This window comes from Ahaetulla prasina, chromosome 13, assembly GCF_028640845.1.
Source record: "Ahaetulla prasina isolate Xishuangbanna chromosome 13, ASM2864084v1, whole genome shotgun sequence".
Taxonomy (NCBI): Eukaryota; Metazoa; Chordata; class Lepidosauria; order Squamata; family Colubridae; genus Ahaetulla; species Ahaetulla prasina.
The window spans coordinates 789283-816241 of record NC_080551.1 but is presented as its reverse complement, the minus strand read 5'-3'; the positions used below and the strand labels follow the sequence as shown (position 1 = coordinate 816241).

The following is a 26959-nucleotide window of genomic DNA, read 5'->3' as shown; positions in this document are numbered from 1 at the left end:
CATCACCCAATCAGTCTAGGAGAATTTCAGAGGAAGCGCTGCAAAGCCCTTCTTCAGCCGGGTGGGAAAACCAAAGCCAGGCACCTGGGACGGGGGAGGGCATGCCAGGCAGAGCTTCAGGTGAAGAGGACCTGGTACAGAGCCCCCCCACCCCAGATCAAGAGAAGCCCTCTGTCCTCTCCCACCGTTAAGACTTCTCAGAGCAAGAATTGGTGCCCTGGCTGCTGGTGAACTAAATAAAGGGTGAGATGAATGTTGAGGCACATGTCTTGATGGACCTCCTGTAGAAAAATATAAAAATTTTTCAATCCATTTATTCCCGTGCATTCTGATTTCTGATTGAATTTCCTGAAAATTGGGTCCAGTTAATATATTCACCTCCTACATTCAAAGTGAAAACATTATCTGGAACCACTTTAGAAAGGCACTAGGCACGAATGAACACCTCTACTTTTAAGCACCTGTTTGAACCTCAACCATTAACCACATTAATGGTTGACCTAGTTCTTTAAACTACTATTATATTCTACTACTAGATAAAATCAATGTGTACCTTCATTAGGGCCGCACTTTGACTCAGTTCCAGCTTTGCTAGATTGATAAATGTGTTTGAAGAGTAATAACAAGAGACGAGAGAGAAGAGCAAGGAAGAGCAAGAATTGGTCAGCACCAGGTGGAGATGAACTGCATGGTTTTGGGTTGAAATATCTAACTGGTCTATACCAACTCATTGCCAAGCAGTTTAACAACATACTACAAGGAGGTGAAATTGAAGAGTGGCTAACATCTGGCAAAACCTACCTGATAAAGAAAGATCCAGCAAAAGGAGCAGCACCAGGCAACTACAAGCAAATTACTTGCTGACCAACAACTTTCAAATTGCTAACTGCTGTGGTAGCTGAGGCAGTCCAACAGCATAGAGTTAGGGGCCGGAATAGCTCAGGCTGTTAAGAAAGCCTGTTATTAGAACACAGTAGCCTGCAACTACTGCAGGTTCAAGCCCGGCCCAAGGTTGACTCAGCCTCCCATCCTTTATAAGGTAGGTAAAATGAGGACCCAGATTGTTGGGGGGGCAATAAGTTGACTTTGTAAAAATATACAAATAGAATGAGACTATTGCCTTATACACTGTAAGCCGCCCTGAGTCTTCGGAGAAGGGTGGGATATAAATGTAAACAAAAAAAAAAAAACAATTTCTTTCCACCGGAGCAGAAAGGAAACAGCCCTAAGAGCAGAGGAACAAAATATCAACTCCTAACTTACAAAATGGTTTTGGAAAACTACAAGAGAAGGAAGACCAACCTAAATGTAGCATGGATTGACTACAAAATGGCATTCAGTTCTCTGCCACATCTGGATAATCAAGTGCCTAGAAATAACAGGAGTCAGTAGAAACATCAGAAACTTTGTGCAAATGGAAGACACAGTTGCAGGTCAATGGTGAGAGGCTGGGAGAGATTAATATCAAGAGGGGAATATTTCAAGGTGAATTCACTATCACAATTTGTCATTGCACTCTTTCCTCTATCAACAATACTGAGCAACTCAGGCCATGGCTATCAAGCATCAAAAACATCTGCCAGACTATTGCACATCTTTTACATGAATGATCTGAAGCTGTATAGAAAAATATCATCTGAAAAAGAATCTCTGCTCAATACTGTCCGTATATATAGCCAAGATACTGCAATGGAGTTTCAACTGGATACTGAATTGGACAACAAGGAAAAATAGTGAAAACTGAAGGAATCAAGATGCCCACGAAAATAGCATTAAGAGTCTGGATGAAGATGATTACTGGGTATCCTTGAGGCTGACAACACCAAGCACACTGAAGTAAAGAAAGAGATGAAGACATCAAGAGAGTGAAGAAGATCTTAAAGTTTAAAGTCAATGGAGGAAATACTGTCAAGACAACATCTGGGCAATCCCAGCCATTAGATACACAGCTAGAACAGTGGACTAGGCTCAAGCAGAACTCAAAGCAATGGATAGGAAGATGAGAAAAATAATGACAATGAATCACACCTTTCATCTTTGCAGTGACAATGACATTGACAGACTCTACCTACCAAGGCAAATAAGTGGGCATGGAAGTACATCAGATGGTTGAAGAAAAAAGGGCTTTGGAAAAATATCTGAAGGACAATGAAGAAGATGCACTGAAGGTAGCGTGCCAGGAAGGCTTACTGACTACTGGAGAGATCAAACTGACCTACAAGAAAGTCCAAATGAAGAACAGAATGGAGCCATGGGAAGACAAAGTACTACATAGCCAGTACATTAAAACAAATAGCAGAGAAAGCAGATAATAAGACCTGGCAATGGCTAAGAGCAGGAAAATTAAAGAGACCAAGGGACGAATCCTGGCTGCACAAGACCAAGTCTTAAGAACAAATGCATACAAAGCCAGAATTGAGAAGACAGCAATAGACAGTAAGTGCCGCCTATGCAGAAGCTGAAGAAATAGTGGATCATCTGATAAGCTGCTACAAGATACAAGCAGTGGCATGACAAAGTAGCAACAATGCTGCATTGGAAGATCTGCAAGAAATATCATGTGCCTGCAAGCAAGAACTGGTGGGACCATAAAATAGAGAAAATCATAGAAAATGAAGAAGTTAAATTGTTCTGGGACTTTAGAATTCAATTTAGACAGGCACCTGCCACATCATACCTGACTTAACAATTGTCAATAAGACAAAAAGTCTGGATAGTGGATGTGGCAGTGCCTGGAGACAATAGAATAAAAGAGAAAGAATTCGAGAAGGTAACAAAATACAAAGACATAGAAATAGAAATAGAACAACTGTGGCAAAGTCAAGTAAGGGTACTGTTACCAATAGTAATAGGCACCTCAGGTGCAATCCCAAAACTACTGGAGTAGTTTTGACAAATTCGCCATCAGTCAATTGCAGAAGGCAGGTTTATTTGGAACAGCTTCCATCCTGTGACGATATCTTAATACCATCAAACACCCACATCTGCCTATCCCAGGTCCTTGGTTAGGACTCAATAAGTGGACAAAAATGGCAAATACAGTCTGAACATCTGTCTGACTATGTGATGATGATGATTAATAATAACAACAACAACAACAATAATAAATGGGTCTAGAGGAGCCCACAGTGAAACATTATCTTGATGTGGTTGTGAGAATGATTAAGCAGTGGAACAGTTTGCTTCCCAGAGCTGTAGGTGCTGCATTGCTGGAGGTCTTCAAGGAAAGATTGGACAGCCATCTGTGCAGGATACAATATGATCTCCTGCTTTGGGGAGGGGGTTGGACTAGAAGACCTCCAAGGTCCCTTCCAACCCTGATTATGATTATGATTCTGCCACTGTACAAAACTGCAGGGACTAGTCCAGGCAATTGTCACGAACAAACTGACCGGAAAGCACAGAAAAAAAATCACCATACTCAGGTCACATCACTCTTTAAAACACCAATTTGATGAGACAAATGAGCTAGGGACTAAGGGAACTCTGGGGTGGAGTTGCCCATCTCCTCTCACTGGGAAATAGCAACCACTGAAGAGATTTTCTAAAAATTAATGGCCACATCTCACAAGGCAGACCATCGAGTACCAATACAGGCCGAGACAGGACAGTTCTAACATCCCATGCTGATGTGGTAACTATGCCTGGATCTTGGTGATGTCTTTGCAAACCACGAGTACCAACATACTTCGCTATTGAGAGGTTAAAGGTAATCTTTATACGTACTTTAGAAAGTCGTGCAAATAGTTCAACAGCAAGGCCAAGCTCTTCTCATCAAGAGGTGTGTAAGCAAGCATTGCTCCAATCCTGACTGTTTCAAACACAAAATAAAAAGATGCATCAAGGAAAACAGGTTTACAGGCAGCAACCATTCAAACCCTAAGACTTCGCCTGAACTTGAGCTGAGGTAGTTCAGTACCAGCTGAGCTTGGGGGGGGGGAGGACCCAGAAATAGGGGAGTGCTTGCGGGAAAGGGGCTGATGCCCTGCTTTGTCTAACAGGGAGACCTTCTTCAGCTGAGAGGGCCCAGAGATGCTGTCCGAGAGATCAGCTAGCCCCCAACCACTTCCTTCTTTCTCTTGTGCCCAGCCTCCTAGTCCTGACACTCTTACAGAACTGCTTCCAACTTTCTATCAACTGGATTGAAGCTGCCTGGAGATGAGATGAGGAACCTTTCCTCCCAAAGGACTTTGGAGTGTAAAAAAATAGTTTTTAGCATCTCAGTCATGCAAACTCTCTGCACCATGTCCAAGGCACTACCTATGCCAACTACCTACGCTCTCTATCTTCTACTCATCTATTTCCTGAGGGTAGGAAAATACAGAAGAAATTAGGGGAAAACACCAAGGAGTCATTAGCAGAAGTCAGAACTTCTTAGGCAGTAGAAAAGGAACTTTCCTTTGCCGGAAGCCCCCTTTAGTTTTCCATCTAGAGGAATGAAGAAAGCTTGATCAGGAAACAGCCCCTCTCAGGATTACCTGATACTCCCATTTTGCTACCACAGGCCTCCAATCGGCCTTGCAGAGGGATCCTTTAAACATGGACAAACAGCTTTAAAGGAGGCTTAAAAGTAATGCAAATAGGGAGAGATAAGATCTTGACAATGGCATGTGTGAAAAAATGCACTGGCCAGAGCAGATTTCTCCTTTTGGTTTATGCTGTTGTGCATAAAGTGTGATCCATACCAAACAACCGGAGGAGGTGCGGCGCTCCATAGACTTGGGACATGGGTGCGTCTGGATGATCCGCTAAGATTTCTGCATACTGTGGCCGCTCAAATTTATACAACAGTTGGGTCCCCAGCATTACGTTGAAGTATTCTTTGATGCCTGCCACAACTTCATTCACAGCATATTCTCTGATGCACAGCCAGAATAACAACAACAACAACAACGATGTGGTAAGAGACCATGGAAAAGAGACAGCTTTCCTGAGCCCCACAGGTGTGCCCAAAGGACAGGCTCAGTGACTTGCAGGTAGGGGTGGCATTGCTGCAAGCCACACGAGGCCAATGCCAAGACCGGCATCCTTTTGTAAGGATGCTGGATAGGACGGCATTTGGTGTTCTGGAGAGCGGAGAGCTTCAGGCAGATGTAGGGAGAGGATATATTTTGCCAGAGGTGCTGGGGAGAGTTGAAAAGAATGGGTCATTCAAGAGACAGGAGCTTTGTTCCTCTGGGTTCTCAATCTCACTGCAGGTTAAACATTACAGTTGACAAGCAGCAAAACTTTGAAAAGCATTTGCACTTGGAGGGAAGAGAGATCCAAGGGAAGCCCAAGGGCCAAACTGACTCCAGGGATGTCTTCCATTCAGCAGCCTATTGCGGATGGAAGCAGCCTGCCCTAACCTAGCCTGATTCCCCACAAAGGAAGTGCCTTGGATCTGCCAGAAGTTACCACTCTTTCTATGAACAAGCTGGTCCTCAGAGTCAGCACTTTCCTGCCATTGCTGCTCTGCATTTAGCAGGGAGGAGACTGAAAAGGTTGGAAGGTGGCTTGCAGGGTAGCAAAACATCCCACCCAGATCTAATCCAGGCTAGTTCCAAGATGTTTGAGGGCGTGTACCTTTAAACAGCCTCCTATTGTTGCTTCACCAAAGCAGAGAGCTTCTCCCCACTCAGCCTCCTTTCCAAGAGCTGGGCCAGGACCAGTGGTGAAATTCTAATTTTTTTACTACCAGTTCTGTGGGCGTGGCATGGCTTAGTGGGCATGGCAGGGGAAGGATACTGCAAAATCCCCATTCCCTCCCCACTCTGGGGCCAGCCAGAGGTGGTATTCGCCGGTTCTCCGAACGACTCAAAATTTCCACTACCGGTTCTCCAGAATCTGTCAGAACCTGCTGGCTTGTGGTCAGCAGATGACTGCCCTGCACCAACCAGCTGCTCAGCCTCTGTTCCTCACTTGTTATCTGTGTTTCCTCGGGACTTCTTGTAGTTTGCATAGTCCTCTAAAATTGAGTCAACATTCTTCTTAGCCGGAAGGTAGAAGAGCTGAGAAAAAAGCCAGAGACCATCAGAGACTGACAAAAAATGCCCATCCATCAGTCCAGAAGACTGACTCAGAAGACATTTAAAACATAAATACCCATCACGAGGCTGAAACGCAGAGAAGGAGCCAGCTAATTAAAGGCAAAATTTCAAGCTCACCTGCTTTTGGCGTGTAATCAAATCCCAGTCATCTACAAGCCACGGCTTCAGCTCTTCTGGTATTTTTACCTTTACTTCAACTCTGTTCATAAAAGTTTCTTCCTGAAGAAACAGAAATGCAAACTTTAAATTCCGGGACAGTAAATTTGAGTTGGGCACAACTCTATGTACAAACATCTCATTCATCCAGGTCATGGGTGTCCCAAAGGTGCTTTTGTTTTAAAGGCAACTGGATTTTCTGACTTTTCTTTAAGACGTTTTTCTTCCCACAAAAGAAGCTTCTTCTTATTAGTTAGAACTGAAGAAGCTTCTTGGATGAGTAGTGAAATGTCTCAAACAAAAATCAGGAAGTCTGGTTGCCTTTAAAATAAAAGCACCTTTGGGACTCAGGGTACAAACCTTCCAAAATTAAGCAACTGAACAAGGAAAGGCAAAGTGCTGCCTTGGACCCAAAAAGGGCTGCTGCACAAGGGTTCCAAATGAAGGTCTTTTACAGAAATACAAGAAGTGTCTCTGCTAATATGCAAATAACAACAGCGTACAAAAGCCATCAAGGAAACTTTATCGAGAACCCATCAGCAAAAATAAAGACTCAAACTATGCATTTCTTGGAGTTCCCCCCAAGAGGTGATCACAGTTTGCCATTTCATCTTTCCTAGCACTTAGTTGGGAGCACCAGCGTTGAAAGAAGAAAATGGCAAAGCACTCAGTAAGGGAAGCCCGGGTGACGCCCCTGAAACCTCCTCCTGGGCTCCCAAAGAAGAAGCAAGTCCCAGCGAAGCGAGCAATCTGCCAGGGAGCCAGGTGCAGCTGGGCCTGGCTGCCTCCCTCCCAAGGGCCAATACCTACACTTTCCACCGTAGGGTCTACTCGAGCTCTTTTCTTCCTGGGAGGCTGAGGATTTTCACTGGAGCTGCTTCCCTCGCCAATTCCTGGAGCTAATCATAGGAGCAGAAAGATTAAGGTGGCTTGTAAAGCTGAGCATTTTCAACAACTGCACTCCCTACAAGCTGCTTCAGAGCAGAGACAAATGTCACTGACATAGAAGGCTTTCCATTATGTAACGCTTTTAAACAATTACCAACAAAAACTCCGTACAAGACAGGGTTTTTTTGCTCCATTATTCAGTATTGTTAAAAACAACTGCAAAAGTGTTTTTAAATGATGCAATGTCTGAGTCAACTGATCCAAACCATATCGGGCAATTCTCTCACCTTTCTCTTATACATATGAAACAATGTCTCTGCCATGTTATGATTAAACGGAATGCCTATAGGTTCAATCTTTTTGCCAATACTTTTAATAGAAGAAGTAAATGTATTTACAGTTGATCTGTTCATGAGTTAATCTGAACTAAGAGTTGAGGGATATCAACATTTTTAACCCAGTGTATCTTTGCCCCACCTCCAGATACGCTGGATTTCCAGGCATCGCTGCCACCAGCTGAAGATGAACAGGTACAGGTGGTCCTTGCTCTACAACCATTCGGTCAGCAAGCATTCCAGATTATGACACTGCTGAACACATGGTCCACTGGTCCTCGGAATTCCCATGGCTACAGGATCCCAATCTGGGTTCTTGGCAACCTGCTTGCATTTACAACTCAGTCAAAGCATCCTGTGATCATCATTTTCAAACTTCCCTGCTGGCTTCCCCAGAGGCCAATGGGGAAGCCAGCAGGGAAGGGCACAAATCACCAAGGTAAGTCTCCCCGCTTGCATTTCCTCACCCAGTCCCTCTGCGTTCACAGGCATTCCTGTTCAGACTTCCAAGTATGCCCCCTCCTGCAGCCCCACACATTCTCCCCAATCCACATGGCACTCCTCATGCACCCTCCCTGATCTGCCCTGCACACCTTCTCATACACACCTTCGCAACCCTTTCTTGCATCCCTGCATGCCATGCCTCTTGCACGTGCGCGCGCGCACACACACACACACACACACACACACACACATTCTGTTCCCCCACTTACAGCAGCCACTTGCCCATCTACAGGCCTGGCACTCACAATTTCCTGCTATTTCCCCCATTGACTTTGGTTGTAGGTAGCCAGCACCTAACAACTGCGGGATTCGATTAAGAGCGGCAATCTTAATAGCAGGGACTGCTATTGCTAAACAATGCAGTCATACTTTACAACCACATCACTTTAGCAATGGAAATTCTGATTCCATCGTAAGTCAAGGACTATCTATACTACTAGAAGGCCTAACACAGAAATGCAAAAAGCGCACCTGAGGGGCAGTGATGAAATCTGAACTGGTTTGCTACTGGTTCGCTGGCCGTGCACACGTGCTGCGTGCCAAGCGTGCACATGTGCAGTTCGCACCAAACACGTGCTGTGCGCACATGCACATTACACACCAAAAGGAGGCTTGGGAAGGTAAGTAGAACAGCGGGGGGTGGGGGGGAATCGGCTATTCGCCTGAATCGGTAATAAAAAATGCTTAAAAAGTTAAAAAAACGTTCTGACTATCGCATGTTGCTCAGCTGATCGTCAGAACTTTTTTTTTACATTTTTTTACTACCGGTTTGGCAAACCAGTAGCATTTTTTGCTACCGGTTCGGGTGAACTAGCCCTAACCGGTAGCATTTCACCCCTGCCTAGAGGACATTTTCCACTATTCTGTGACCTCAGAGGGCCACTTTCCATCAAGTGAGGATCAAAACTGAAAAAAAATATCTTGGTGTGTGTGTGTATGTATGTATGTGTGTGTTGAGGAGCTTAAAGAGCAAATGGAATGCCTTAAATCTGAAAACAGCTACTGGCTTTGTGAGAGCCAGTGTGGAATTAAAAGTAAAGTACAGGCAAGACCTCAATTCCATCTTGCGTATAGATATGCAACGGGCGACACTGACCCAATCACTCTCTGCTCAACGTATCTACTCATAGGATTTTGGTTGTAGGTAAAAAAATTGGGGGAGAAAATACTATATATATGCCACCTTAAGCTCTTATAGGAAAGACGGGATATCAATCTAACAAATTAATATTCTCTCTGCAGTAAACATGTGTTATGTCTTTGTACTATTTGAGAATCATTTTGACAGGCAAATTAAGTTACTTCCACATTTTTAAAATCTCTCGTCTGGGATGTTGGGTAAAATATTCAAGAGCCTTATAAAAGTAAAATAATGCTTACTTTTCTGTTTGTTCTTTTTGGTCTTCCTGCCAAAGAGAAAAAGAGACCTGTTACTGCATGCGCAAAGCAGTTCCACTGACTTTACTTCCTTTTTCTTGTTTTCCCGCCACTCATATCAGTTTAACTAACTTTTAACAGTTCTGGCTAAGAATTAGTTGAAATGCAGCTTTCCAAAGCCCACATTTTAAAAGATACATTTTGCACAACTAATGTTTGAAGATGAATTCTTATTACTACTAGAAAAAACAGAAGATTTAACCAACTAAAGAGCCTACAAAGATGGTGTATTTTTTGCCAGGCCTTTACTTGCAGTCATAGAATCAAAGCAAATATTACTAGCAATGTAAGACTACTCTGTGGCAGCAGGTTTCATTCTATTCCAGCCTAATCGTTTTTTCAGCATTTAATGAAAACTTTGAATCATGTACCACCAAACACTGAAGGCTGTTAAATGCAGTTTGATCAGGTTAATTATTATTCTGTATAGCAGTAACTGAATTTGATTATGCCAGCTGATTGGAATAGCTTGTTGCTTTTCCTAACTTCATCAACATTCTATACCTACAGCACAAGTTGGATTTTGCCTGAACTTCCACTCAGTTTGGGGGTTTAGTGCATCATGTAGAGCAACATCTGAATATGATTCCAGATTTGCAGATCAAGAATTAATTGAAGTTTATCGGTTTAAAAGGGGACAATCCACTGATTACCTACGGGGAAAAACTGAAGAAAAATACTTCCGAGTCATTATAAATGCTGAATTCCAATAGTGTATTCTCTGCTGAATAAAATTCAAGAAATAATACAGGTAGTCCTCTACTTATGACCAAACTGAGCCCAAAATTTCCACTGCTAAACAAGACAGGTAAGTGAATATTGCCCTGTTTTACAACCTTTCTTGCCACAGCTGTTAACTGAATCTAGTTTCCCCATTAACTTTGCCAGAAAATTGCAAAAAGTGATCACATGATCTTGGGACATTGCAACTGCCATAAATATATGCCAGTTGCCAAGGTTCTAAATTTTGTGACCATGGGGATGCTGCAACAGTAATAAGTGTGAGAATGGTCATAAGTCACTTTTTGCAGTGCCATTATGATTTTGAATGGTCAGGAAACAAATGATTGTTAAGTCAAGGACTACCTGTATGCCATTACATTTTAAGAAGTTCATCATACTACAGAGGAAGTTTTAACTACCAGTAAATTGCACAGAAAACCTAAAGAAGCAAGGAAATCTGGATTTCAGGATGCAGATCCTTGTGTGACATTCCATCCTTAACTCACCGTGTCGATATTGCAGGTGTTTCCAAACTGCAAACGGTGTGTGCTCCGTCTCGCCTGAAGAATCTAGGCACAAACGGGGATGCAGTTAAGGAGACAGCATCAGAGTCCTCTGTTCCACTTGAAAAAACAGTGCCAGAGTTAACAAGACAAGCAGCACACAGACGAATATTGCCAGGCCCGAAAAATGTTTAGCGTTATTCAGAAGGGCACCCAGTTAAGACAAGTGACTCTCTGTATTGTGCTTTTTCCATCTAAAGGTTGGAAATTCCCAAGGGGAACTACAAGCTTATAAAAGTTAGATTTTTTTCATAGAAGGTCGGATTAGGAACTGCTGCTGCTAAGGTCTCCAACAGAGAAACAATACCCTTTGAACTCAGTATCAGTATTGTAACTGCCACTGGTGCTTACCTAAACAGGATTCTACCTAGAGAGAAGATCCACACTCAAGAAACTATGCAACATTCTAGAAGGGGCAATAGGGAAGTTTGCTCATAACATTCTACTTCCTGAAATCTAGCTGAAGTCACCTAAAATTCAACGTTCTGAAAAGAAATATCCAGAGGCCCATTGTCAGCCTCCACTCCAAACTTCGTATCTCTTTGTACTCCTTATATTTAGTTGTTAGATAGCATGGGATTGTATTTGTAATGTACATAGCTATTGGATTCAAGTTAAGTAGAGAGGTACCTTTAAGAGTGTCGGTCTGACATAATTAAGGTGGGAGGGGAGATTGCTAGTTTGAATTCAACAGGAATGTTTGGCGCGAACTCTAACGGACATTGCATTCCTGATATGATTGACAACCAAAGACCTGCGGAAGAAGATTACCACGGGACCCCGGGAAGGAGCTGGCATTGGACCAGACCTGATGACCTTTTGGGAAAGGGGAGGGAGGAATAGGGTGATACAGATTGTTAGCCATATTTTGTCTCAGATTTGCAGCGCTAAGCGCAGCTGCTATCTAGATGTACCTAGTAAAAGTACTTTTCTTTATTTGCAAATGAAGTCAAGGAGTATTCTTTCCTACATATGATCAGAGGCAGCCTGACATTAAGTTGAATCTCACAGCATGTCGACCAACCAGGATTTTAACCAAAATATTGAGGGGGTTGACAAGAAAAATTTGATGGGAAGCAAGCCAGCTGCTGAACTGGGGGAGGCGACCGGAGGTATTTCTTCTGTCAGTCTTAACCCTGAGCTGGAGAATTTGCAGTTGGAAGAAGAGAGGAGACTACCAGATTTCAAGGAACCTCCCTTTGGAATAACTACAAGAAGAAAGGGGAAACTACGCACTTTTTCCGAGTGGATAGAGGAGCAGAAAATCAGAGACAGCCTCCAATTCGAAGAGGCATTGCCTCTATTTCGTGAAGTGAAAACAAGGCAAGCTGCTCGCCAAAGGTATGAATCCCCTATTCAGTCCTCCAGGTGGGAGGGGGAAGAGGAGGAAGTAAATACAAAGGGGCCAGCTGGAGGAGATTCCCAGGGCAGACAGATTTCGGAAGGCCCAGAGCCAGAAACCCCCTTCCCAGAGGCAGCTGAGTTGGATGGAGAACGCACGCCACCTGCTGACCAAGCGAGGCTGCGCAGGGGAAGGAAAAAACCAAAAATTCCCCCCATATCAGAGAAATTTGTTGGAAATGCCAAGGAGTTGGAACTGTTTCTGGCAATAGTGAATGACCACATGATAGACTGGGGGGAAGATTATTGGTCACAGGCGGCACAAGTTAGAGCTGTGACCCACAACTTGACAGGAAGAGCAGCTGCATGGTTTGTGTCACTATATACCAACCACTCCCCCTTACTGCAAAACTACGAGCATTTTATTACTGCACTGAGGAGGAGGTTCGAGGACCCCCTAGCAGAGCAGAAGGCCAAAGGCCGGATGAAAACCATCAGGCAAGGGAGGAGACCGGTGGCTGATTACAGCCAGAAGTTCAGTGATTTAGTTCCCTTGATGAGAGGATGGTCGGAGGTGACCCTTGTGGACATTTACAAAGATGGTCTGAATGGAGATCTCTATGAACTGTGTCGGGCATGAGCCTCTCCAACCACGTTGTACGGCTGGTACACCCTGGCAGCGGAGATGGAAATCGAACTAGTGAAAGACCGTGGCAGAAGACAGCGCACTGGAGGACCGTACCCTGCCCATTCTCCTGGAGGCGCTTATAGGGACGTTCCTAGATCGGAGGGTGGGAGACAACAATCGACTGCATGCTACAGATGTGGAAAAGAAGGCCACCGAGCGGTCGACTGTCGGGTGAAGCTGGTGCCGAGGACGACCTCTGGTGGTGAAAAGGAACCAGTGAAACCCGCTGCTAAGGCGCGAAAGCCGCCAAAAGTGGGAGAAGGCATCGCTAAGAAGGCCACTCCCCTCAGGGAGGAGTGCGAAGCATCGACCAAAACTGATGACAGCAAAACCACGTCAGAGTTCGACGAAGATCTTCTGGTGAGTTGGACACGGGGTCCCTTGGACATTCCAGTCAAACTGCATGTACCCTCTTCGGGTAATAAGGGGGAAATGTTAGCACTACTAGACTCGGGATGCACTAGGTGCATGATCAGTCCCGAACTAGTAGAGAAAATGGAACTAAAACTGAGAACCCTAAGTAGGCCCATAGCCTTTGCCCAATTGGATGGCTCTGTGGCAGGGGGAGGACCCGCCCATTTCGTAACAGAACCCATAGAAATGATAATGGGAGACCATCAAGAGATCCTAAACTGTATAGTAGCCCCAGGGATGGACCAACCCCTGTTGCTAGGGTTGTCATGGCTACGGATGTGGAACCCCCATATCAACTGGAGGACGGGAGTTTTACGTTTCCGCTCTAGGACACTAAGAGGGGAGAAACGGGAAACCAAGGAGGGATCTACCGTGGCCATATTCCAAGATACGATGGGGGCAATGATCGAACGGATAGAAGGGGAGGAGAGGATACCTAAGGAATATTGGGATTTGCGAGAAGTCTTTAGTGAGAAAGCATCAGATGTTCTACCTCCCCATAGGCCTATTGACTGTGCAATAGACATCCTTCCAGGGGTAAAGCTACCAAAACCAAAGGCTTACCCCATGACCCAAAAGGAATTGGGGGAGCTACGTAAATTCATAGACAAAAACTTAGAGCGGGGGTTTATCCAACCGGCTAGGCCTCGTGTGGCTGCACCAGTGATGTTCCGAGAAAAGAAAGATGGCTCTTATCGCCTTATAGTTGACTATAGGAATCTTAACGCCGTGTGCGCCAAAAACGTATACCCCATGCCGCTCATGAAAGTTATGTTAACACATCTAGCAAAAGGAAAATTTTTCACCAAATTAGACCTATGAGAGGCTTACTATAAAGGAGGGGGATGAATGGAAAACTGCTTTCAATTGCCCCCTAGGGTGTTTCCAGTTTCGAGTTTTACCATTTGGACTGCAGGGAGCGCCTGCAGTTTTCATGCAACTGATAAATGAAATACTCCATCAACATTTGTTTAAAGGAGTTCTAGTCCTGAGTCACCGCCCTGAGTCCTTCGGGAGAAGGGCGGTATAAAATCGAATAAATAATAATAATAATAATAATAATAATAATAATAATAATAATAATAGTCTACCTTGACGATATACTTATCTATACAGAAACAATGGAAGAACATATTAAACTAGTAAGAGCAGTTCTTAAAAAGTTATTATCTGCAGAACTTTATTGCAAACTATCCAAATGTGATTTCCATCAAACAAAAATAGACTACTTAGGGTATCGCATATCGGCGGATGGACTAGAAATGGACCCAGAGAAAGTGAAAGCTGTCTTAGAATGGGCCCCCCCACGCACACGCAAACAGTTGCAAAGTTTCTTGGGATTTGCAAACTTTTATCGTCAATTCATCCCTTCCTTTGCTCAAATTGCTTTACCTATCACCAACCTCTTAAAAACTAAAGGAGATATAAAACCCAAACCATCATTACCTCTTGAATGGACAATGGAATGTCAAGCAGCGTTTGAGAAATTAAAAAGATTGTTTGCCACTGAACCTATCTTAAAACACCCAGACATGGATGTTCCTTTTGTGATACAAGCTGATGCAAGTGATGTAGCAGTCGGCGCCGTTTTACTCCAAAACAATTCCGATGGTAACCTACAACCCTGTGCTTTCACTTCTCGGAAATTAACTGAAACAGAAAGACGATGGGCTATTTGGGAAAAAGAAGCATTCGCTGTCCACTGGGCTCTTCGCACATGGAGACAATTCTTAGAGGGTTCTAATCATCCTTTTGAAGTTTGGACTGATCACAAAAATTTAGAAGCACTAAAAACTCCTAGAAGACTTTCTCCCAAACAAGCCCGGTGGGCGCAATATTTTAATCGTTTTAACTTCTCCTTACATTACATCCCTGGAGGGAAAAACTTTTTGGCAGATGCTCTTTCACGTTTGCCCCAATACAATGGTACTCGTTCCGAGGTGGTTCGGCCAATACTTCCCATTCAACAGTTAGCAGCTCCAGCTATAACCCGAAGCCATACCAAGACCGAGTCATCCCTACCAGATGAACTAACTAATTTGTTTAAGGAAGCTTTGAAAACTGATGACTGGTTCTTAACGCATTCGCATGAATGCACACTCCGTGATGGACTAGCTTGGATAGGACCGAAACTGTATTTTCCTTTATCACTTAGAGAAACCATCCTACAACGATGCCATGACGCCAAAATGGCAGGACATTTTGGATTTGTAAAAACCCTACATCTCCTTAAAAGACAATTTGGTGGCCAAGTCTGAAAAAAGACATTCAATCATATATCTCAAGTTGCCCTATTTGCGCATCATCTAAAAGGCCTCCAGGAAAACCTCCTGGACTCCTTCAAACAGTAGCCCGACCAGGAGCTCCATGGAAAGAAATATCCATGGATTTCATAGTAGAGCTACCCGAAAGTGCTGGCAATACTGTGATTTGAGTAGTGACAGATCTTTTCTCCAAACAAGTTCATTTTATTCCATGTTCAAAGATACCCTCCTCTGGCAAAGACTCTGGCAAAGTTGTTTGTGCAACACATTTATAGACTACACGCATCATCTCAGACCGCATCATCTCAGACCGCCGAGTTCAATTCACTTCTCAATTTTGGAAAGAATTTTTACGATTAATTGGCTCCACCCAAGGATTAAGCTCCTCCCATCATCCTCAGACTAATGGAAGTTGTGAACGCTCAAACTCGGTACTGGAACAATATTTACGTTGTTACATTAATTATCAACAAGACAATTGGGCAGACCTACTACCTTTTGCTGAAGTCGCCTACAATAACTCAATTCATAGTAGCACAGGATTTACTCCTTTTAAAGTAGCTACAGGCCAAGATTTTGTCCCCATTTCAGAACTTCCCAAGGAGAAAACCACGGTTTCCTCCTTATCAGAATGGATAGATCAAATACAAAGCACATGGAAAATGACTCGCAAGGCGATCGATGACGCTCACCATGCACATAAAAAACAAGCAGATAAAAAAAGATCCCCTGAAAACAAATACCAAGTTGGTGATAAGGTTTATCTCTCCACCAAATATTTACAAGCCACTCAAAAATCCAAAAAACTAGGACCTAAGTATGTGGGACCTTTCCCTGTAGTGAAAATCATCAACCCCGTGACTGTACAACTAGAATTACCAAAAACTCTTAGAAGAATTCATCCTGTTTTCCATGTAAGCTTGCTGAAACCAGAACACACGTCTACTTTCCGTGCGAACCATACACCCCCTCCTATACCAATTCTCATTGAGGGCGAACAACATTTTGAAGTAAAAGAAATCTTGGATTCCAGAAAACATAGAAATAAGATTCAATATCTTATTGCTTGGAAGCACTTCCCTTTATCCCAGGCCGAATGGGTGAACAAGGAAGATGTTCGTGCTTCAGAAAAAATAGCTCAATTCTATAAAAAATATCCTGACAAACCCTAACTTTTCTTTTTTCTTTCTAGGACTAACGTCCTTGTTGCAGGAGGGCCGAATGTCAGCCTCCACTCCAAACTTCGTATCTCTTTGTACTCCTTATATTTAGTTGTTAGATAGCATGGGATTGTATTTGTAATGTACATAGCTATTGGATTCAAGTTAAGTAGAGAGGTACCTTTAAGAGTGTCGGTCTGACATAATTAAGGTGGGAGGGGAGATTGCTAGTTTGAATTCAACAGGAATGTTTGGCGCGAACTCTAACGGACATTGCATTCCTGATATGATTGACAACCAAAGACCTGCGGAAGAAGATTACCACGGGACCCCGGGAAGGAGCTGGCATTGGACCAGACCTGATGACCTTTTGGGAAAGGGGAGGAATAGGGTGATACAGATTGTTAGCCATATTTTGTCTCAGATTCAACTTTGCAGCGCTAAGCGCAGCTGCTATCTAGATGTACCTAGTAAAAGTACTTTTCTTTATTTGCAAATGAAGTCAAGGAGTATTCTTTCCTAGATATGATCAGAGGCAGCCTGACACCCATTTAGTATGCCCAGTTGGAAACGGACACCAGGATTCATGACTTAAGAATTCTCTGTCATCAGCTAATAGAATAGAATTGAATTGAATTGAATAGAATAGAATTCTTTATTGGCCAAGTGTGATTGGACACACAAGGAATTTGTCTTGGTGCATAGGCTCTCGGTACATAAAAGAAAAGATACCTTCATCAAGAATCACAAGGTACAACACTTAAAGACAGTCATAGGGAAAAAGTAAATATTAATCTTAAGGAAACCACAAATTTACAGTCATAGAGTCATAAATAGGAGGAGATGGAGGAGATGGGTGATGGGAACAATGACATTAATAGTAATGCAGACTTAGTAAATAGTTTGACAGTGTTGAGGGAATTATTTGTTTAGCAGAGTGATGGCATTCGGAGAAAAACTGTTCTTGTGTCTAGTTGTTCTGGTGTGCAGTGCTCTGTAGCGTCATTTTGAGGGTAGGAGTTGAAACATTTTATGTCCAGGATGTGAGGGGTCTGTAAATATTTTCACAGCCCTCTTTAACCTAAAGATTAAAGATTTCCAGATTTGAAAAGTGACCCACACTTAAAGAAATGTTAGGAAAATTCCACCAACAGCTAAATTGTCTAAACTGCCTAAACATTAAAAGTTGTTTGGATTCAAGCTACAAATGGCAGGTTGCTGTTCAATGCAAAATTTATATGGCTTATAATGTGATAATAAAACTCTTCCACATAAAATCTACACATTTACTCAGAGTTCCATAGATCTAAACCAAACTATAACAGGAAAGAGGCTTGGAATTCCAAAGATTCCAATATGGGCAATCCCGAGACACATGATAAAAAATATAAATATATATCAAAAGATGGAGGTAGTTACCTATAAAGAACTTCTTTGTATGGAAAAGGGGGAATTACAATTAAAATCCAGAGAAAAGATGGGGGAAGAAGGGAAAAATTATACATGGTTCCAATATGGACAATTACAAGCTAGATGGAAATTAGATCAAAAAATAGGTGTTAAGCAAATTGAGGATAATTTGTTAAAACAAATGAGAGATCAAGGCCAACAGCATATTAAGAGGTTGTACAATGTATTAGTAAAAATAGACTCAGAGACTGAATTGGTTAAGGATTGTATGATTAAGTGGGCACAAAATTTTCAGCAACCAATAATGTTGGAAACTTGGGAAAGAATTTGGGTGAGGAATGTTAAATTTACACAAGCGCAAAATATGAGAGAAAATTATTATAAGATGTTTTACAGATGGCATTTAGACCCCAAAAAATTGTCATGTATGTATCCTAATGTACAGGCTAAATGTTGGAGATGCGATTGTGAAGATGCCACTTATTACCATATATGGTGGACTTGTAAAAAAGTTAAAGCATTTTGGATTAAAGTATGGTGGATCATGCAGAATATTTTGAAAAAGATTAAGTTTACCCTGCAGTTCTTTCTACTAGGAATAATTATGGATTGTACAGCTATAGAGACTAAATTGATTTTGAACTTAATAACAGCCGCAAGACTTTTGATTGCTCAATATTGGAAGAAAGAAGAATTACCTACAATTAAAGAATGGATACTCAAAGTATCAAATCTGGCAGAAATGGCAAAAATCTCTGCTTACTTGAAAGACTATACACAAGAAAAATATATTTTAGAATGGAAAATGTGGATTGATTATATTCAAAATAAGTATCAGATAAAAAAATATCGAATAGCATATGAGTAAATTTAGGAAATATTTTGTATTAGATATATTTCTGAAGGAGAGGGGAATTGAGAGTGTGATTAAGTGTGGAGAGACTAGAGATTATAATTTAGGAATTATTTTAGATTATGATTGTTAGTTTTGATACCCTGAATTTTGTTCTGGGAAGTCGGGGTGGGGGGTGGGGAGGGAATTGGGGGTTGAGGCTAGAGATGGAGTGATGGTTAATGTACAGGGATTATTGAAGATGTATAAATATAATTAATGTAGGGTCGGGTCTGCCCAGTTACCATTTTAGAACGGTGGGGAGGGAGAAAAGAGAGAGTAGGAGGTAGGAAAGAGGAGAAGAGGAAGGAAGGTGTAGGGTGGAGGGAGGAGAGGATGTAGATAAGAGAAGGAGAGGAAGGTTAGGAAAGTAAAAGAAGGTAGAAGAGGGAAGAGTGTTAAAAAGGGGGGGGTGACTGGGCAAGCCCGACTAATTGTATATAACTGTACATTGAATGAGTTGTTTGACATGATTGTAAAAATAAAACTTTTTTATGAAAAAAAAAAAAAAAAAGGAAAGAGGCTTGGAAGGGGTCCCTTTACATTCACCTAACAACCGTTTAAAGAGCAAAGATTTCAGAACAGAGACACGAAAGCTGCATTTTCTAATGCAATATTTCACACGCAGGGAAATTTAGGATGTGAATATATGATTAAGATCTCCTAGATGAAAGAGTTCAAAGAAAAAAAAAATTAAAAAGATTTTCTTACACTTCAACATTTTTCTGCTGGAGTCCAGACGTTTTCTTGCCTGGAGCAGCCCCTCTCATCTTTCCTTCTGCATACTGTTCCCTTTCAAAGGAAGGAAGCCAAGATGTTTTAATTAGACACACAGGTACATCTCCCTAAGTGTGCAATTAGTGCACTAGGAAAAGTACTGCAGCACCTTCCAAAGAAGCTTGTTGGCTTCTCCTGTTGTTGGTTTGAGAGGAGTTTGCATTTCTCTGAAGGACCATGTGGCCCCCTTATTCCAAGAACAAGGCAAGAAGGGTACCAAACTACAATGTGCACAATCATAACTATCATTGGATTTCAGCTTAAATGAAATAAATTCAGTTACAATGACTACTCTCATAAACATAAGACTCCTAACTCTCTTTTATCTAAAACCAAGATAGGGATTACAGGCTTGAAAAAAATTAGGAAAGCAGTCTAGCCTCCAAGTAAAGGACTTAAGCTCCCTCTTAATCTACCGTATATACTCGAATATAAGCCGATCCGAGTATAAGCCGAGGTCCCCAATTTTACCCCAAAAACTGGGGTAAAACTGGGGACTCGAGTATAAGCCGAGGGTGGGAAATGAGGCACCTACCGGTCGGCGAAACTCTCCCTCCCTCGGCCGAGAAGGCTGGCGGCTCCCCCGCCCCGCCCTCTCACTGCACCGGCAGGGCTTCCCCGCGCTAAAGCAAAAGCCCGCCAACTTCGCGCCCGCCCGCATAATGAGAAAAACGAAAAAACCCCCGAGTATAAGCCGTATATACTCGAGTATAAGCCGAGGGGACGTTTTTCAGCACAAAAAACGTGCTGAAAAACTCGGCTTATACTCGAGTATATACGGTAACCTTCTTCCACAGGGAGTATCTATTTGTAGCTCAAATCTTTGCACATCAGCCAAGGGGCTGCCTACAAAGAAGGTAGCAACCGGGTCAGGGGGGGGTGGTCTAGTCTCTTTGAAACAAGATGGATGGCAAATACATTTAATAAATAAAAAATAAATAAACCCTCCAGACTAGATGAGCTAGAAATGGGATGTAGAGTATCAGAATCCTATGGGGCCACATGCCAGGAACTACTGGACTATGACATAATCAAAACAGCAACTGAGAACCAAAATATATTGATCTCTTTCAGAAAGAGAAGCATATTTAACAGAAAATAAAGGTATTTATCCCCCTGAACTAAAAAGTAAGACATACTTACTAATCCTATTTCAAAATTCTTCTTGGTTCCAAGCCATTTTTTTAATTATTATTATTATTTTTGCTTTTGTTTCTTGCGGTGTGCTCACATCATCCCCAAAATTAAAACAAAATCAAGGCATAACAGTTTAAAAGGATTACGGATGGTTTCCTTTCCCAGGATGTCAAAGAATAACATATTCAACAATATGAGGACGACAAAGGAAATGACAAGCAGTTAGCAGGGAACTCTGAACCATGAACCATTGTATTCTAGAATAAGGCAAAAGCCAAACAGGGGGTGGTCTAGTCTCTTTGAACCAAGATGGATGGCAAATACATTTAATAAATAAAAAATAAATAAACCCTCCAGACTAGATGAGCTAGAAATGGGATGTAGAGTATCAGAATCCTATGGGGCCACATGCCAGGAACTACTGGACTATGACATAATCAAAACAGCAACTGAGAACCAAAATATATTGATCTCTTTCAGAAAGAGAAGCATATTTAACAGAAAATAAAGGTATTTATCCCCCTGAACTAAAAAGTAAGACATACTTACTAATCCTATTTCAAAATTCTTCTTGGTTCCAAGCCATTTTTTTAATTATTATTATTATTTTTGCTTTTGTTTCTTGCGGTGTGCTCACATCATCCCCAAAATTAAAACAAAATCAAGGCATAACAGTTTAAAAGGATTACGGATGGTTTCCTTTCCCAGGATGTCAAAGAATAACATATTCAACAATATGAGGACGACAAAGGAAATGACAAGCAGTTAGCAGGGAACTCTGAACCATGAACCATTGTATTCTAGAATAAGGCAAAAGCCAAACAGGGGGGGTGGGGGTGGAAATAGAGGCATTCTGGGTTCTCACAATTGTTAGAACAGACTGGACTTTTTGCTTCTCCTCTGTCAAGTAAGGAGGCAGCAGGTGGCCTTTTGTTCCTCTGGTAAGGCAAGAGCCCCCCACCTCCCGGGGGACAACCCAATTTGGCTGTCAAAGGGGTGCATTCGGGGCAGCTCACCTCCTTCAAAACATGTTATTTTGTTAGCATCCAATAAATCATCATAAAACTCAAAAAAACGAGAAACTAGTGGCAGTGTCGCCAAAAATGTGAGGTAGTGCTTTTGTCGGGGTTCCTTGGAAATTCATTGCTAGGCTTTTATAGAAAAAGGGTTAAAAATGAAGAATATAAAGTACAGAACTGCTGTAGCTTAAATGCTTTTAAACATTAAAATGTTTTAAACGCCTCAATCCATACATCCCAGATCTTCATCAGAGTTGGAAGGGACCTTGGAGGTCTTCTAGACCATCCTCCTGCTCAAGCAGGAAACCCTACACCATTCCAGACAAATGGCTGTCCAGCCTCCTCTTAAAAGCCTCCAGTGATGAGGCGCCCACAACTTTTGAAGGTGAGTCATTCCATTGGTTAACTGTTCCGTCAGGAAATTTCTTTAGTTCTAGATTGCTTCTCTCCTTGATTAGTTTCCATCCATGGTTTCTTGTCTTGCCTTTTAGTGTTTTGGAAAATATGTTAAGCCCTCTTCTTTAAGGCTATCTGAGATATTGAAACACTATCTTGTTGCCCTAGTCCTTTTCATTAAATTAGACATGCCCAATTCCGACAAACGTTCCTCATACGTTTTATCCTCTAGCCCCCAATCATATTTGTTGCTCTTCTTTGCAATCTTTCCAAAGTCTCAACATCTTTATATTGTGACCACCAAAACTGGATGCAGTATTCCAAGTATGGCCTTACCAAAATCTTATAAAGCGGTACTAACACTTCATGTGATCTTGACTTGGTCTCTTTGTTAATGCAGCCTAGATTGCATTGGCATTTTTGGTGGCTGCAGCACACTGCTGGCTCACATTTAAGTGGTTGTCCACTAGTATTCCAAGATCTCTCTCAGAGTCATTGCTATTGAGCCAAGTTTCACCCAATCTATCCCTGTAAATTTGGTTTTTCTTGCCAAAAGTGTAAAATCTTACTTTTCTCTACACTGAGTTTCATTTTGTTAATTAGGACCCAGTGTTCAAGTCCGTCAAGTTCCATCTGGACCTTGATCCTACCTTCTCGGGTGTCGCCAATTCTTGGCAGCTTGGTGTCATCTGCAAACTTGATGTGTTCCCTTTCTGTTCAAACATCTAAATCAGTGATTGCAAACCTTTTAGACACCAAGTGCCCAAACTGCGTGCATGCACATGTCCAAACTGAAAGGTGTGCGCACACATACATGGGCACATGTGCAGACATGTGCAAGTGCAGGCTTTCACACGCATGGACATGTGCATGCGCACGAGTGGACATGCAAGCATGAGCAGCAGAGACCCGCAGACCAGCTGGCCGTGCTGCCGGTGTTGGGCATCCCAACACCGGCAGCACGGCAAGAGGCAATATTTTTTTCTTTTGTGAGTTTGTTTTGTCGTTTGCAGGGAAACAGAAGCTCACGAAAGAAATAACACGGAAATCTGAGCTGGGGTGATGGCACCCTTGCCAGCAGAGGGCTCTGCATAGTACGTGTGCCATAGGTTCGCCATCATGGATCTAAATCATTTATCAGGATATTGAAGCGTACTGGTCCTAAAACAGAACCTTGCCTCCATGTAGATTAAGGACTACACATTGTGTGCGGTTTGTCAGCCAGTTACAAATCCAGGGTATGTCGTCTATTCCACATTTTTGTAGCTTACCAAGAAGGTTGTAGTCTGCTTTGCCAAATGACTTACTGAAATCCAACATACTATGTCCACAGCATTTCACTGGTCCACTAATTTGTCACTTTGTCAAAGAACAAAATAAGAGTTGTTAGGTATGAACTATTTTTGATAAACCCATATTGGTTTCTGTTTATAACTTTGCTTGGTTCTAGGTGTTCGCAGATCTGTTGCATGATTATCTTTTCCAGGATCTTCCCAGGTATTGCTGTCAGGCTGATTGGTCTGTAATTCCTGGATCTGTTTTCCCCACCCCAACTCTCAGATTTATCCTGCATGCTTTAACATGCACCTAAAAATATCACACTTCGTGCCATTCAAATATTGAGGCATGAACACATCTGGTGAACACACTACAAATGGCAAATAATTCTGTCAATTGTGTTAGTAATCACAAGTCTCCATGAGGGAACTGAGCTTCCTGTTTTCGAGTGTCTCTTATTAAGCCTCAGTCCTGTCTCAGGTGCCTATTACCCGTCAACAAAATTGCTGGATGCACAGAAATGGTTCTATAGATAATACTTACTGATTGGCCTTTTGAAGTTCTTTCTGCTTCTGCAGATTGGTGTCGACGTATTTGAGGACTCTGCTTTCTGGAACCCATTCATCCCAGCTGAAAGAAAACGGGACAGCTTTTGGACCACCTAACCAGGAGGCTGCAAGTTCATCAAAGGGGCCCTTATTCCTGGCAACGGCTAAGGATACAGTAGCTAGAATAACCCTAACACCTAAATCAGAACCAAATTATAGGTAATCCTTGACTTACCATCAATCAGTAACGTTCAGTTACAACAAGACTGAAAAAAATGATTTACAATCCGTCCTCACACTCATGACTATTGTCATGTGATCAAAATTGAGCCGCTCGGCAACTGGCAGGTGTTCATAACAGTTGCAACATCCTATGGTGGTGCGATCACCTTCCCAGCCAGCTTCCAACAAGCAAAGGCAATGGAGGAAGCCAGATTCACTGATTCACTTAACAGCTGCTGTGATTAGCTTAGCAATTACGGCAAAAAAAAAAAAGATTAAAATCATGTGGCAGTTTTAAGAAACACCTTTCTCAGCAATGGAAATTGATCCCACTTGTGGATGGAAGGCCGGGACTCCCTGTAACCCATTTCTCAGATACTTACAATCCAGTGAATTTTATTTTTCAGTAAGGAAAGTTAAGCTAGAACTAGTGCAATAGTTTGCATCAGACAAATCACTTCCAGGAGAGTTCCAAGCGGGGAACATTAACAGCCTGTACAGAGGAAGAGCAATGAAAAAGGCCACAGGAGGAGGGCGGCCTTGTCCGGCGGCTTCCGAGGCCAAGGAGGCAGCCCGCAGAGAGTCCCCGGGGGGGTGGGGGGGAGTCTCGGCCTCCCAAGGGTTGGACAGCCGCCCGGGGCGACTCCGACTCCGGCCACGCGACCAGGGCCCTTCCTCCTCCTCCCGCGCCGCAGCTGACGGGCCCCGGAGGCGCCCCGAGGGGGGGAAAGGCCGGCGAAGGGCCCGCGGGGACGGGACTCACTTCTTGTTCCAGCCGCTGTAGTGGATGAAGTACTTCACCTGCTTGTCCTTGATGGCCACCTTGACGCACTGCGGGGAGGAGAGGCGTTAGGGGGGCGGCCGCCAGGCAGGGCTCGGCTCCGGGGAGGCCCGCGGCCTTCTTCCGCGCCCGGCCGAGCAGGCAGCCCGGGGCAGCCCGGCGGTCTCCCATCGGGGTGGGCGCGAGGGGCCGCCACGTACCTTGGCTTCGTACAGGAGAGGCCCGTGGAAGCACAGCACCCGCTCACCTGCGCGGGAACGACGGGCGTTAGTTACGGGCCGGGCCGGCGCGGGAGCCGCCGAGGGAAGGAGGGAGGGAGGGAGGGCCGCCCGCCCGCCCCGCGGCCAAGGGGGAAAGCCCGCCCCCGCCAGGCCGCCTCGCCTCGCCTCGCCTCTCACCCTCTTGGAATTTAGGCTTCGGGTCTTGCTTGGGCGCCATTGAGGAGCGACTCGGCCTCCCCCGCCCGTCGCCGCCGCCGCCGCATTATGGCAAGAGGGGAAGCGCTGCGCCTGCGCAAGGAGCCCCGCCCACGGCCCCGGGGCATGCCGGGAGCGGTAGTCCGTCGTAGCGGTGGCTACTCTGACTGGACCGTAGAAACGCCCCGCGGGGAGGCTTCGCCGAGATGCCGGACGCGACGTAACCCCGTCCGCCTTAGGCTCTGCGGGGAGCCCGGCTTCGGCTCGGGGGCGCTTCCGGTTCCGTGGTGCTGGGCCCCTTCCCCGGGCGGCTCTGAACAGGGTCGCCCCCTCCGCCTCCCGCGCTTAGGGCCTTTGGAACGGGAGCGCTCGGCCGGCCTGAGCCTGCAGGGACGGGAGAGCCCCCCCCCTCCGCCCCCACGGCTTATTTATTTATTTATTTATTTATTTGATCATATTTATATACCGCCCTATCTCCCGAAGGACTCAGGGCGGTTTACAGGCACTTCAAAAACAATATAAAAACAATTTAAAAACTTATTCTAAAAGCCCAATAATTAAAAATATAGGAATAAAACCCAATTTAAAACCCATAGATTTAAAATCTAACTCAGTCCTGCGCAATTAAATAAGTATGTTTTAAGCCCACGGCGGAAGGTCCGAAGGTCCGGAAGTTGACGAAGTCCTGGGGGGATTTCGTTCCAGAGGGTGGGAGCCCCCACAGAGAAGGCCCTTCCCCTGGGCGTCGCCAGAGACATTGCCTCGCTGACGGCACCCTGAGGAGTCCTTCTCTATGAGAGCGCACGGGTCAGTGAGAGGTATTCGGTAGCAGTAGGCGGTCCTGTAAATAACCCGGCCCAATGCCATGGAGCGCTTTAAAGGTGGTCACCAAAACCTTGAAGCGCACCCGGAAGGCCACAGGTAGCCAGTGCAGTCTGCGCAGGATGGGTGTTATGCGGGAGCCACGAGGGGCTCCATCTATCACCCGCGCAGCCGCATTCTGGACTAACTGTAGCCTCCGGATGCCCTTCAAGGGGAGCCCCATGTAGAGAGCATTGCAGTAATCCAGGCGAGACGTCACGAGTGCGTGAGTGACCGTGCATAGGGCATCCCGGTCCAGAAAGGGGCGCAACTGGCGCACCAGGCGAACCTGGTAGAACGCTCTCCTGGAGACGGCCGTGATCTGACCATGACAAAGGTTCAGTGACTATTTCCTTTAAGTCCAGATCTCTCAACCACTGACCAGAGACAAAAATCAAATCGAGTGTACCACCCCCAATGTGGGTAGGGCCATCAACTACTTGAGTCAGGTCCAAGGCCATCATGGAAGCCATGAACTCCCGAGCTGCTGTCGATGACGAGCCGGAAGATGGCAAGTTAAAGTCCCCCATGACTAAAAGTCTGGGGGTCTCAACTGCCACCCCAGCAAGCACCTCCAGGAGCTCGGGCAGGGCAGCTGTCACGCAGCAAGGAGCCAGGTACGTGACCAGCAAGCCCATCTGACATCTATGGCCCCACTTCACAAAGAGGGATTCACACCCGGCAATCTGAGGTACAGTGGCTTGGCTTCATTGAAGAGCG

At 44.1% G+C, this 26959-nt stretch overlaps 1 protein-coding gene across 14 annotated transcripts in view; it reads right to left on the bottom strand.

The window, feature by feature from the left end:
* MORF4L1 (mortality factor 4 like 1) overlaps window positions 1-25513 on the bottom strand; it is a 33032-nt gene extending 7519 nt beyond the window's left edge. For 2 of the 14 annotated variants that reach the window (XM_058156152.1, XM_058156153.1), the window contains exons 1-12: window positions 25361-25508; window positions 25163-25209; window positions 24945-25012; window positions 23955-24041; window positions 19516-19596; window positions 10579-10641; window positions 9293-9318; window positions 6996-7084; window positions 6147-6248; window positions 5902-5990; window positions 4686-4870; window positions 3727-3811 (exon numbers count right to left, since the gene is read on the bottom strand). In XM_058156152.1, coding sequence (XP_058012135.1) covers window positions 3727-3811; window positions 4686-4870; window positions 5902-5990; window positions 6147-6248; window positions 6996-7084; window positions 9293-9318; window positions 10579-10641; window positions 19516-19596; window positions 23955-24041; window positions 24945-25012; window positions 25163-25209; window positions 25361-25400 — 962 coding nt within the window. In that variant the 5' untranslated portion in view covers window positions 25401-25508. Of the gene's footprint in view, window positions 1-3726; window positions 3812-4685; window positions 4871-5901; window positions 5991-6146; window positions 6249-6995; window positions 7085-9292; window positions 9319-10578; window positions 10642-19515; window positions 19597-23954; window positions 24042-24944; window positions 25013-25162; window positions 25210-25360 lie in introns of all 14 variants that reach the window. The other 12 variants (XR_009152002.1, XM_058156150.1, XM_058156149.1 and 9 more) reach the window with 12 other exon arrangements.
* Between the last annotated feature and the right edge of the window lie 1446 nt (window positions 25514-26959).